The sequence below is a fragment of the Onychostoma macrolepis genome, chromosome 02 (assembly GCF_012432095.1).
Source record: "Onychostoma macrolepis isolate SWU-2019 chromosome 02, ASM1243209v1, whole genome shotgun sequence".
NCBI lineage: Eukaryota > Metazoa > Chordata > Actinopteri > Cypriniformes > Cyprinidae > Onychostoma > Onychostoma macrolepis.
Genome location: NC_081156.1, coordinates 3,490,717 through 3,502,771, shown reverse-complemented (window position 1 = coordinate 3,502,771; position 12,055 = coordinate 3,490,717). Strand labels below are relative to the sequence as shown.

Genomic DNA, 12,055 nt, shown 5'->3' with positions numbered 1-12,055 from the left:
TCTCATCTTCCTCTTGACAATACCCCATAGATTCTCTATGGGGTTCAGGTCAGGCGAGTTTGCTGGCCAATCAAGCACAGTAACACTATGGTCATTGAACCAGCTTTTGGTACCTTTGGCAGTGTGGGCAGGTGCCAAGTCCTGCTGGAAAATGAAATCAGCATCTCCATAAAGCTTGTCAGCAGAAGGAAGCATGAAGTGCTCTAAAATTTCCTGGTAGATGGCTGCGTTGACTGTGGACTTCAGAAAACACAGTGGACCAACACCAGCAGATGACATGGCAGCCCAAATCATCACTGAAACTTCACACTGGACTTCAAGCAACATGGATTCTGTGCCTCTCCACTCTTCCTTCAGACTCTGGGACCTTGATTTCCAAATGAAATCTTTCATCTGAAAAGAGGACTTTGGACCACTGAGCAACAGTCCAGTTCTTTTTCTCCACAGCCCAGTTAAGATGCTTCTGACGTTGTCTCTGGTTCAGAAGTGGCTTGGTAGCCCTTTTCCTGAAGACGTCTGAGCGTGGTGAGTCTTGATTCACTGACTCCAGCTTCAGTTCTCTCCTTGTGAAGCTCTCACAAGTGTTTGAATCGGCTTTGCTTGACTGTATTCTCAAGCTCGCGGTCATCCCTGTTGCTTGTGCACCTTTTCCTACCCAAATTCTTCCTTCCAGTCAACTTTGCATTTAATATGCTTTGATACAGCACTCTGTAAACAGCCACACCTTTCAGTAATGACCTTCTGTGACTTACCCTCTTTGTGGAGGGTGTCAATGTTAGTCTTCTGGATCATTGCTAAGTCAGCAGTCTTCCCCATTATTGTGGTTTCAAAGAACAAGAGATACCCAGAATTTATACTGTAGGGATGGTAATTTATTCAAACTCAAATGTAAATATTCTAATATTTTGAGATACTGATTTTTGACTTTCATGAGCTGTAAGCTCTAATCAAAATTAAAAGAAATAAGCATTTGAAATATATCAGTCTGTGTGTAATGAATGAATATAATATACAAGTTTCACTTTTTGAATGGAATTAGTGAAATCAACTTTTTGATGATATTCTAATTATATGACCAGCACCTGTGTTTAATGAGAAAAATGGTGACGTCTTCAATACTTATTTTACCCGCTGTGTGTGTATATACAGTATATATATATATATGTATGTATATGTGTGTGTATTAAAAAACAACAACAACCAATAAAATAGTGAAATGCCTAAAAGCAGGTTGACCAGTTACATCTTCTGAATGTTCTTTTTTTTTTTTTTTGTTCTTAAGTTAATGTCCATGTATATCTTTGAACTGTGTGCTACTGCTAACATTTTCTGATTTATGGTGTTTGGACAGATTATCAGAGGGAGGCTGTGCAACCAGAATAAACCTGACACTTTCAACCAGCTGTGGACTGTTGAAGAGCAGGTATGAAGCTACCCAAGAGCTGTTGGTAGCCATGAACTCAGAGCCTGTTATGAACAAACATCTGAGAAAATTTTAATATTGTACCATTATTAAAAAGCTACTACTCCGTTCAAATTATTGGACTGAAGCTAACTGTTGACATAATCTAATTTATGATAGAATGTGCATTTTAGTATTTTGTGTAACTCTTGAGCTGTAAGGTTTGGCTGTTTGCTCATCACATCTCTTATGTAAAATTTGTAGAAAAAGTTGGAGCAGCTGCTTTTGAAGTTTCCACCGGAGGAGGTTGAGTCTAAACGCTGGCAGAAGATCGCAGATGAACTTGGCAACAGGACCGCCAAACAGGTGCGTCTTCATGCCCCGCTCTACACAGTCACTCTCATCTTTTGGCCTTAATGGACATTCAAATCTCTAGTCACTTTTTCAGTGCTCTCTAAAGCAGTCAGGCAATTAACATCCTTACAGCCCCATTTAATGGAGAATCTCTATTATTTAACATGTTTTTCACTAATGGGACAGTAATTTTTACCTCTAAAAGCTGTGGTAGGAAAGTTTAACCACTGGATACAGGGCCAGCTCTTTTTGTATACTAAATTTTCGTTCCTCTTCTTCACAGGTTGCTAGCAGGGTACAGAAATATTTCATAAAACTGACAAAAGCTGGTATTCCAGTACCAGGCAGAACACCCAATGTGTGCACGTACAGTAAAAAGGTAAATTGGTCTTTTAAAATGTATAATATAAAATGTAATATATATTTAAAAATACTTCAACTACACACTACTATTGAAAAGTCTGGGGTTGGTAAGATTTTTAAATATTTTTGAAGTCAGTCTCTTATGCTTAAGTATTTTTTGATCAGAAATACAGTACAAATAGTAATATTGTGAAATATTATTACATTTAAAACATCTGTTATTTGTTTTAATATATTTTCAAATGTAATTTACTCCTGTGATGGCAAAGCTGGATTTTCAGCATCATTACTCCAGTCTTCAGTGTTACACGATCCTTTGGAAATCATTCTAATAAGCTGATTTGTTGCCAAGTAACATTTTTTGTTATTGTCACAGTTGATAAGAGTTATGCAGTGTTTTTGTGGAAACCATGATGCAGTTTATTTCAGGATCTGTAGAAAGTTTAAAAGAACAGCATTTATTTTATTATCTTTTTTCTTACAATGTAAATGTCTTTACTGTAACTTTTAATTAATTTAATGCATCTGTGCTGAATAAACTTTTTTTAAATTTTCTCAATTCTTACTGACCCAAAACTTTTGAACTGTAGTGTGTATGTATATATGTGTGTGTGTGTGTGTGTATACACAGTGGGGAAAAAAATTATTTGATCCCCTGATTTTTGAGGGAATGTTTCGAGGCTGATGTTTGGCAACTCGAACCTTCAGCTCCCTCCACAGATTTTCTATGGGATTAAGGTCTGGAGACTGGCTAGGCCACTCCAGGACCTTAATGTGCTTCTTCTTGAGCCACTCCTTTGTTGCCTTGGCTGTGTGTTTTGGGTCATTGTCATGCTGGAATACCCATCCATGACCCATTTTCAATGCCCTGACCCTGACGGTACATGGCCCCTGTCCATCGTCCCTTTGATGCGGTGCAGTTGTCCTGTCCCCTTAGCAGAAAAGCACCCCCAAAGCACAATGTTTCCACCTCCATGTTTGACGGTGGGGATGGTGTTCTTGGGGTCATAGGCAGCATTCCTCCTCCTCCAAACACGGCGAGTTGAGTTGATGCCAAAGAGATGGATTTTGGTCTCATCTGACCACAACACTTTGACCCAGTTCTCCTCTGAATCATTGGCAAACTTCCGACGGGCCTGTACATCTGCTTTCTTGAGCAGGGGGACCTTGCAGGCACTGCAGGATTTCAGTCCTTCAGTCCTACCAATTGTAGTTCTGGGCTAATTCCTCACCGTTCTCATGATCATTGAAACTCCACGAGGTGAGATCTTGCATGGAGCCCCAGACCGAGGGAGATTGACAGTTATTTTGTTTCTTCCATTTGCAAATAAACTGTTGTCGTCTTCTCACCAAGCTGCTTGGCGATGGTCTTGTAGCCCATTCCAGCCTTGTGTAGGTCTGCAATCTTGTCCCCAACATCCTTGGACAGCTCTTTCGTCTTTTGGCCATGGTGGAGAGTTTGGCATCTGATTGATTGATTTTGCTTCTGTGGACAGGTGTCTTTTATACAGGTAACAAACTGAGATTAGGAGTACTCCCTTTAAGAGAGTGCGCCTAATCTCAGCTCCTTACCTGTATAAAAGACACCTGGGAGCCAGATAGGGAATCAAATACTTATTTCACTCATTAAAATGCAAATCAACTTATAACTTTTTCTTTTTCTGGATTTTTTTTGTTGTTATTCTCTCTCACTGTTCAAATAAACCTACCATTAAAATTATAGACTGATCATTTCAATGGGCAAACGTACAAAATCAGCAGGGGATCAAAAAAAATTTCCCCACTGTGTGTGTGTGTGTGTGTGTGTGTGTATATACAGGTGCATCTCAATTAGAATGTGGTGGAAAAGTTAATTTATTTCAGTGATTCAACTCAAATTGTGAAACTCGTGTATTAAATAAATTCAATACACACAGACTGACGTAGTTTAAGTCTTTGGTTCTTTTAATTGTGATGATTTTGACTCACATTTAACAAATCTCAACTAATTAGAATATGGTGACATGCCAATCAGCTAATCAACTCAAAACACCTGCAAAGGTTTCCTGAGCCTTCAAAATGGTCTCTCAGTTTGGTTCACTAGGCTACACAATCATGGGGAAGACTGCTGATCTGACAGTTGTCCAGAAGACAATCATTGACACCCTTCACAAGGAGGGTAAGCCACAAACATTCATTGCCAAAGGAGCTGGCTGTTCACAGAGTGCTGTATCCAAGCATGTTAACAGAAAGTTGAGTGGAAGGAAAAAGTGTGGAAGAAAAAGATGCACAACCAACCGAGAGAACCGCAGCCTTATGAGGATTGTCAAGCAAAATCGATTCAAGAATTTAGGTGAACTTCACAAGGAATGGACTGAGGCTGGGGTCAAGGCATCAAGAGCCACCACACACAGACGTGTCAAGGAATTTGGCTACAGTTGTCGTATTCCTCTTGTTAAGCCACTCCTGAACCACAGACAACGTCAGAGGCATCTTACCTGGGCTAAGGAGAAGAAGAACTGGACTGTTGCCAAGTGGTCCAAAGTCCCTCTTTTCAGATGAGAGCAAGTTTTGTATTTCATTTGGAAACCAAGGTCCTAGAGTCTGGAGGAAGGGTGGAGAGGCTCATAGCCCATGTTGCTTGAAGTCCAGTGTTAAGTTTCCACAGTCTGTGATGATTTGGGGTGCAATGTCATCTGCAGGTGTTGGTCCATTGTGTTTTTTGAAAACCAAAGTCACTGCACCCGTTTACCAAGACATTTTGGAGCACTTCATGCTTCCTTCTGCTTACCAGGTTTTTAAAGATGCTGATTTCATTTTCCAGCAGGATTTGGCACCTGCCCACACTGCCAAAAGCACCAAAAGTTGGTTAAATGACCATGGTGTTGGTGTGGTTGACTGGCCAGCAAACTCACCAGACCTGAACCCCATAGAGAGGAAAATGAGAAACAAGAGACCAAAAAGTGCAGATGAGCTGAAGGCCACTGTCAAAGAAACCTGGGCTTCCATACCACCTCAGCAGTGCCACAAACTGATCACCTTCATGTCACGCCGAATTGAGGCAGTAATTAAAGCAAAAGCAGCCCCTACCAAGTATTGAGTACATATACAGTAAATGAACATACTTTCCAGAAGGCCAACAATTCACTAAAAATGTTTTTTTTTTTTTTTTAATATGAGCCAAAATCATCACATTCAAAAGAAACAAAGACTTAAACTACTCCAGTCTGTGTGCATTGAATTTATTTAATACGAGTTTCACAATTTTGAAACTGAAAATGAAATAAATGAACTTTTCCACGACATTCTAATTTATTGAGATGCACCTATATGTGTGTGTATGTGTATGTATGTGTGTGTGTGTGTGTATATGATTTGTAATTTAAAATGCTTTACAGTGCATGTTTATTGACAGGACAATTGTTTATAATTGCAGGCCTCCAGTAAGCGACAGCACCACCTCAATAAGCACCTTTACAGGCCCTCTACGTTCCTCACCTCATACGAGCCGCCCGTCTACATGGATGACGAGGATGAGCGTTCTCACTACTTCAACAGCCTCCAGGATAATGGAGCGGATGATTCGGTCAGTCCTGGTTAAAATCTCACAGTTCAGTCCAACTCAATCTGAGAGCTCCCACTTCAGGGTGGGCTGTTATTGATCGGGTCACTAATCATCAGAAATGCATGTATGATTGAACCAGTGAGAGCCACAACATTTTATCAGATCATATTGAAGCAAATTGATTTAGAAGCTGAAAACAGAAAAATAAATACCTGAAATCGATTGAAAAATTCTTACTGCTTTTTGAAAGCCATTTGGATTCATCATAGCGACTTCCTCTCTTCCCCTCTGGCAAACATTTGATGGCCTTTCTCAAACAGGAAATCCTTTAAAGACAGCAAACTGGCATTTCCACAGTTGTGATTTGCTTGATGTTTGATCATTTGATAATGATGAGCTGCCTTTTGACAGACACCGCTGCCAAAATCATTATAGATGACTCGATGTTTGCGTCTCCTCAGTTGAACTGTGTAAAGAGGGCTGTGTGTTGAGTGACTGTGAACTGACTGCAGTGGCTTGACATTTTCTCTGTCTCTGATATGTAACCTTTACGCGACACCGGTCAGTGGGCCCTGCAAATAACATAACCAGTCGCGCGTTGCCAAGCATCAGCGAACCTTACATGCAACAAAAGATAGACTTACTACATATCATGACATCACAAGCTATGCGTAAAGCCTGCATGGAAATATTGGAAATGGAGCTTTTCCTGTCAACAAACTAAACCCATTTTAATTGTCATTATCACGTTGCAGTGTTGATTTTTATTATATTGTGGTGCTCATACATACTATTTCCTGCAGTATTAAAATGACAACTTATTTTTTTATAAAGCAAGGATACATTTAATTGATAGTCACAGGTTTTAATCCTGAAAAAAAGTATCACAATTTCTACAAAAAAATTAAGCAGCACAACTGTTTTCAAATATTTCTTGAGCAGCTAATTAGCATATTAGAATAATTTCTGAAGGATCATTCTGACACTGAAGACTGGAGTAATCATGCTGAAAATTCTGCTTTCCCATCACAAGAAAAAGTTACAATTTAAAGTAACTGTTTTCTATTTTAAATTGTAACAATATTTCTCAATATTACTTTTACTGTATTTTTGATTAAATAAATGAACCTTTTGTGAGCATAACAAAAATAATCTTATGGACCCCAAACTTTTATTTATACAATACCTTTTATTTATACAATTTGAATATTATTTTCCCACCATCAATTAATTTGTTTAATTTCACACCATCTCTGTTGTTACTACCTGATAATAACATAACTATTTTTAGGATTTATTTTAATTATTTGGGAAAAATGTGTCTGATAATATAAATGAAATTAATTAATAATATTTATTTTTATGGCAACATTTATTTATTTTAATTTTTTTTTTGTGACAAAATAAAGGGAGAACAGGGCCAGGAAATGTAGCCTCAACCTACCCTTACAAAAACAAAACAAACAAAACAAAACAAAAAAAACATTGCGAAGTATAATATTCCAGACTCTTTAAAAACTAGTTTGTAAAGACTTTATTTTGTAGTGCAGCAGTGACAACTGATGTGGTAAAGACTGTTCTGACCCTGCTGTGATGTTACAGGATGAGGAAGGGGTTCCAGTGGAGCTGAGGCACCTGCCGGAGTATAAGGAGCTACTGGAGCTGAAGAAACTCAAGAAACAGAAACTACATGAGATCCAGGCTGAGAGCGCTCTCACGCAGCATGTTGGCTATAAGGTACACACTTTTACCTGCCTATTTCCATTGTGATGTCTCTCTGATTCTCAAAAATATAAATCAGGTCATCTTTTTATCCCCCTCGTGTTGTTCCAAACCTGTATGACTGACTTGTGTGTAACACAGAAGCAGATATTTTGAAGAATGCTGAAAATATTTTTGTTCATACAGCCCCTCTGGCTTTCATTGTATGGACAAAAACACTGAAACATTTTTCAAAATATCATGTTCCACAGAAAAAAGTCCTACAGATTTAGAAACCAGATGAGAGTAAATGATGACAGAAATGTTTTTTTTTTTTTTTTAGTGAACTATCCCTTTAACTTAATATTATGGCTTAACCAGACACGATGCAACAAAGCGACAAGTGATTAAGGCCCTTAGACAGCTGTATAATAATATATCATGGCTCTTTTTCATGATCAGCATTTATTTTTTTTCTTTGTTAATGTTTGCATGTAATTCTCACTCAGTGTGACATGTGTGGCATGGAGCCCATCCAGGGTGTACGGTGGCACTGTCAGGACTGTCCGCAAGACAATGCCGTGGACTTCTGCAGTTCCTGCTCCGACTGGTGAGTGAAGCTGGGCTTTTCCCACTTGTTACAACATTGTGGTGTTAACGTACAGACAGTTAACTCGCCATGCACCATTTGAAATGTGTCTTTTGAAATCATAGCTCTTTGAGGTAATCACATTAGGCTGTATTGCAATTCATGTTTTTCAAATTCCAAAAAAACAAGATGTTTGTTATACCACTGAATATATTTAAGACAATTTTATGACCTTAAATATAATAAAAACAGATTTTTTTTTTTTAAGACCCATTGGGACTTTATTCACACATGCAACCAAGTACATTTTACAGTTCTTGCACATCTATTTTTAGTTGCAAATGTGAGTGAAATGCTCACACAGTTGAACCTTGCTTGAATGAAATCTGATGTGCATGTTATTAAAGTGCCACTTTTATGGGTAATGAAAGGTTCATATTTTGGTTTTGGGAGTCCCCAACAACAGGTTGACATGCATGCAAGGTCAAAAAACACTTTCATTGTCTTTATAATATGCATTTATTTTTTACCTTACTTGCTCAACGACTCCCAAACGATTTGCTCGATTGGTCTCATTCTCACTTCTTTTGAGAGACAATAACTTTATACACAGTGCACTTTCAGATTTAAAACTTTGCAGGATGTTTTCATTCACTTAGAGCTGTGTTACACACTGCATGAAAGGTCATTTTCAAAAATCCATAATAGGGGGTACTTTAATATTTAATTTTCAATTCTGACCATGATTTTCGAGGCTTTATCGAAAATATTGTAAACTGAAATAGAAGCATTAGAGAAATAAAGACACTTGTGATATTCATCTTTTCAAAGAATGTTTTATTTGAAATTCTTGACAAAGGAAATCTCCTCAATCTAAGATGGGGAATCTCTGGCCTGCTTTGTATTTTTAAGGCATAATTCTGTCAGTTTATCTACAAAATATCCACATGGTCCTGTTCTGTTCTTTAACTTTTTTTAAATGTTCATCAGTTGTCTCGTCCTAACCAGTCACCTTTCTGTTTGCCCCTTCAGTTTGTTCAAAACGGAGACCCACAAGCCCACACACAGACTGGAGCCAGTCTGCCAGGCCGAAACCTTCCTGGACAAAGATTACTGCTTACCGCAGAGCACAGGCTACAACTACCTGGACCCCAACTACTTCCCTGCCAACAGATGACAGGGACGAGCTCCACCGCTAGTATCCAGGGCTGGGCCGCAGCCCCCAGGGCATTCTGTGCATGGCTCCATCATCCAAGTCAAAGAAATGCTTACGTTTGGGCGAGAGGGTACCGCAGATGGGCCGCACCTCGCCCCGACCCGCTGCCGGAGGGGGATGGGGTGGGGGAGGGTTCATGGGAGGGAGGGGGCAGCACCCTGCCGCGGTTGTCAAACCTTACCAGGTCTCGTCAAGTAACACTATCTCAAATCAAAAGAAACGAGAGGAAAGAACGAACAAAAGAAAAGGCGCACCGACATTCCCAATCCCAGGACATTTCGAAGGCAACCCGAAGCCTCCCTTTGTTCCGCCGTTTGAGTGACGGGCGTCAGTGACGCACCTCTCGGAGGAGTGCACGGCTCTGGATTCATCGGCGGGAGCGGGGTTGGGCTCGCGTTAAAGTGCAAAATGTCGTCTGTAGTTGAAATATTTATAAGTGAAGCTTTGTGTGTGAGCTCTTTTCGTGAGGTGGGAGTACAAGGAAAGGAACTTGGTGCTGAGACTGTTGTCTTTGATTCATACCAGGTTTTTAACCAATCGAGGAGGTTCGCTCACAACTCCGACGTTCTAAACAGGGGTTTAAAAAAAAAAACAAAAACAAAATCCCAGCTGACAGACCCCATACGTGTCTCTTGCCATGGGCTACCATTTTCACTAGAAGCTGCTCTTTGTTTCCTCTTACGACCGTTACATGATGTTGTCACTTTATTTACGTTCATTTCTTGTTTTTTTTTAAATTACGCCGAATTTAAAAAAGCCACTCCACTTAACCCAATAGGTTCCCACACCTCGAAGCACTACAGCACGGAGAAGACCAGCTGAGATCCGGAAGGCGTTAATGCGGCTCGTGGAGAGCTTTCTTTTCTTTTCTCAATGTGTACTGTTGTTGATCATGTGGAGTATTCAAATATATGGTGAAAAGTAGCCAGTGGTAGTTGCCGTGTGCCATTTTTTTTTTTTTTTTTTTTCTTTTCTTCCTTGTCCAGTCGATTGAAACCTGGCCACTTGTTTTAGAAGAAGAAAATAAAGACCTCGTGGCACGTTTGCCCTCTGTGAAAAACTGCCCAACCATCATCACGCCTTTAGACCCCTCTAATTTTTGCAGTTTCCTCACGGTCCATGAAAAGATTGTATTTTTATTAATCTATTTAAAAGACGAAGAATAACGAAATCGAGTTGGTGGTAGTCGTCGCACGTGCGCCGCACTCCCACGTTATTTTATACACATGCATTTTGTTGTGCTTTGAGTAGACCATTTTGTATTGGGTTCTGTTCTGTTCACCTCCCCTCCCTTGACCCGCTTCAATATCTGTGTATAACAGTCTGTTCTTAAATAATGTAAAAAATGTTAGAGGAGAACTGTGGAAATAAAAGTATGTGAAAAGTCTTTCTACACTACATGACTTGGGTATTATGATTTGTCTTTCTGATTTATTTCAGTACTTAAGCTTTATATAAGAACAGATTAATAAGGTTTGTTGTTGACGTTTATTTTTAGGGTTGAGAGTGTCATGCTTCAGCCACCAGAGGGTGGTAGGTTATTGTGAATGTGTGTTACAGTCCATTCTTTTCATTTGAACCTGTATGTAAAGAATGGATATCAGAATATTCACTTCAGTCATAGGAAATAATGATGCAGGTGATATCACGCTGCATTCAATAGTTTGCTGCTAATTTCAAAGGTTTTACACATTTATAAATTGTGACATGCATTAGCATGAGATGAAGAGTGTCCTCAGTTTTCTATAAAAAGTGTTTTAATTGTATATGGCTGCAGTTCACTACCGGAGTATTTCATTACACTAATTGGCTGGCATCTCTGTCGATATGCTAGTAAATGGCTTTTCGAATGAGAAATAATGTAGAATGGGATTTTTTTTTATCGGGAATTGATTGGATCTCATGTGAGTGACAGATTGCTGGAAGGAAGACAAAAATGTAATTTAGTAAAGTAATAGTAACAATACTGCCTAGTATGGATGTTTTCATATGACAGGCTTTACCACATTGGCTAATTTTGGTGCTGCTAGAGAAAACTGCTTGCAACACTTCCAGTTTCTTTCTTTTTCTTTTCACCTTCAATGATTTGCACATTGACCTTCATACACACTCATACTGTTCAAGGAGCAGTTCACCCAAAAATGAAATTTCCTGAGAATGTAGTCACCCCCAGGCCATCCAAGATATAGTTTATTTCTTCAGAACAGATTTGGAGAAGTGTAGCATTACATCTATTGTTTGTCAATGCATCCTCCGCAGAGAATGGGTGCAATCAGAATGAGAGTCCAAATAGATCATAAAAACATCACAATAATCCACAGCATGAAGCAAGAAAACATGAAAAGCTACATGTTTGTTTGTAATTAAAGTTAAAACACCTTGATGGATTTGTTTAAGCATTACTCCTGGTCAAAATATGAGTCCATAATGTTTCCTCCACTAAAAAAAAAGTTCCTGTTGTCCTCTCAAATCAAAATCCGCTGATAAGTTCATAATCGTTTTGGATTGTTTTTGCTTGTAAACGGTGCTTGATCTTTGCATATTTCCCCTCTGATTCAGACAATACAACTTTTTCACTAAAGAAAAGAATATCATGGATAGAGGACTCTTCACTTTTTCCCGCTTTTTCACTTCACTAATTTATGAACGAGTTGTGTGGATTATTGTGATGTTTTTATCAGCTTTTTGGACTCTCATTCTGACGGCACCCATTCACTGCAGAGGATTTATTGTTGAGCAAGTGATGTAATGTTAAATTTCTCTAAATCTGGCCTGAGGGTGAGTACATATTCAGCACTTTTTTTTTCGGGTGAACTATTCCTTTAACCGCAACAAAAACATTATTATTTCTCATAGTTACTGCTTTTAAAGAACAAAATAAAACCA

At 38.9% G+C, this 12,055-nt stretch overlaps 1 protein-coding gene across 3 annotated transcripts in view; it reads left to right on the top strand.

Moving 5' to 3' along the window:
* zzz3 (zinc finger, ZZ-type containing 3) overlaps positions 1–10,564 on the top strand; it is a 32,365-nt gene extending 21,801 nt beyond the window's left edge. For all 3 annotated transcript variants that reach the window (XM_058798788.1, XM_058798796.1, XM_058798806.1), the window contains exons 6-12: positions 1,352–1,423; positions 1,667–1,768; positions 2,040–2,135; positions 5,535–5,684; positions 7,266–7,400; positions 7,874–7,974; positions 8,986–10,564. In XM_058798788.1, the coding sequence (XP_058654771.1) occupies positions 1,352–1,423; positions 1,667–1,768; positions 2,040–2,135; positions 5,535–5,684; positions 7,266–7,400; positions 7,874–7,974; positions 8,986–9,130 (801 nt within the window). In that variant the 3' untranslated portion in view covers positions 9,131–10,564. The remainder of the gene's footprint in view (positions 1–1,351; positions 1,424–1,666; positions 1,769–2,039; positions 2,136–5,534; positions 5,685–7,265; positions 7,401–7,873; positions 7,975–8,985) is intronic.
* The last annotated feature ends 1,491 nt before the right edge of the window (positions 10,565–12,055 follow it).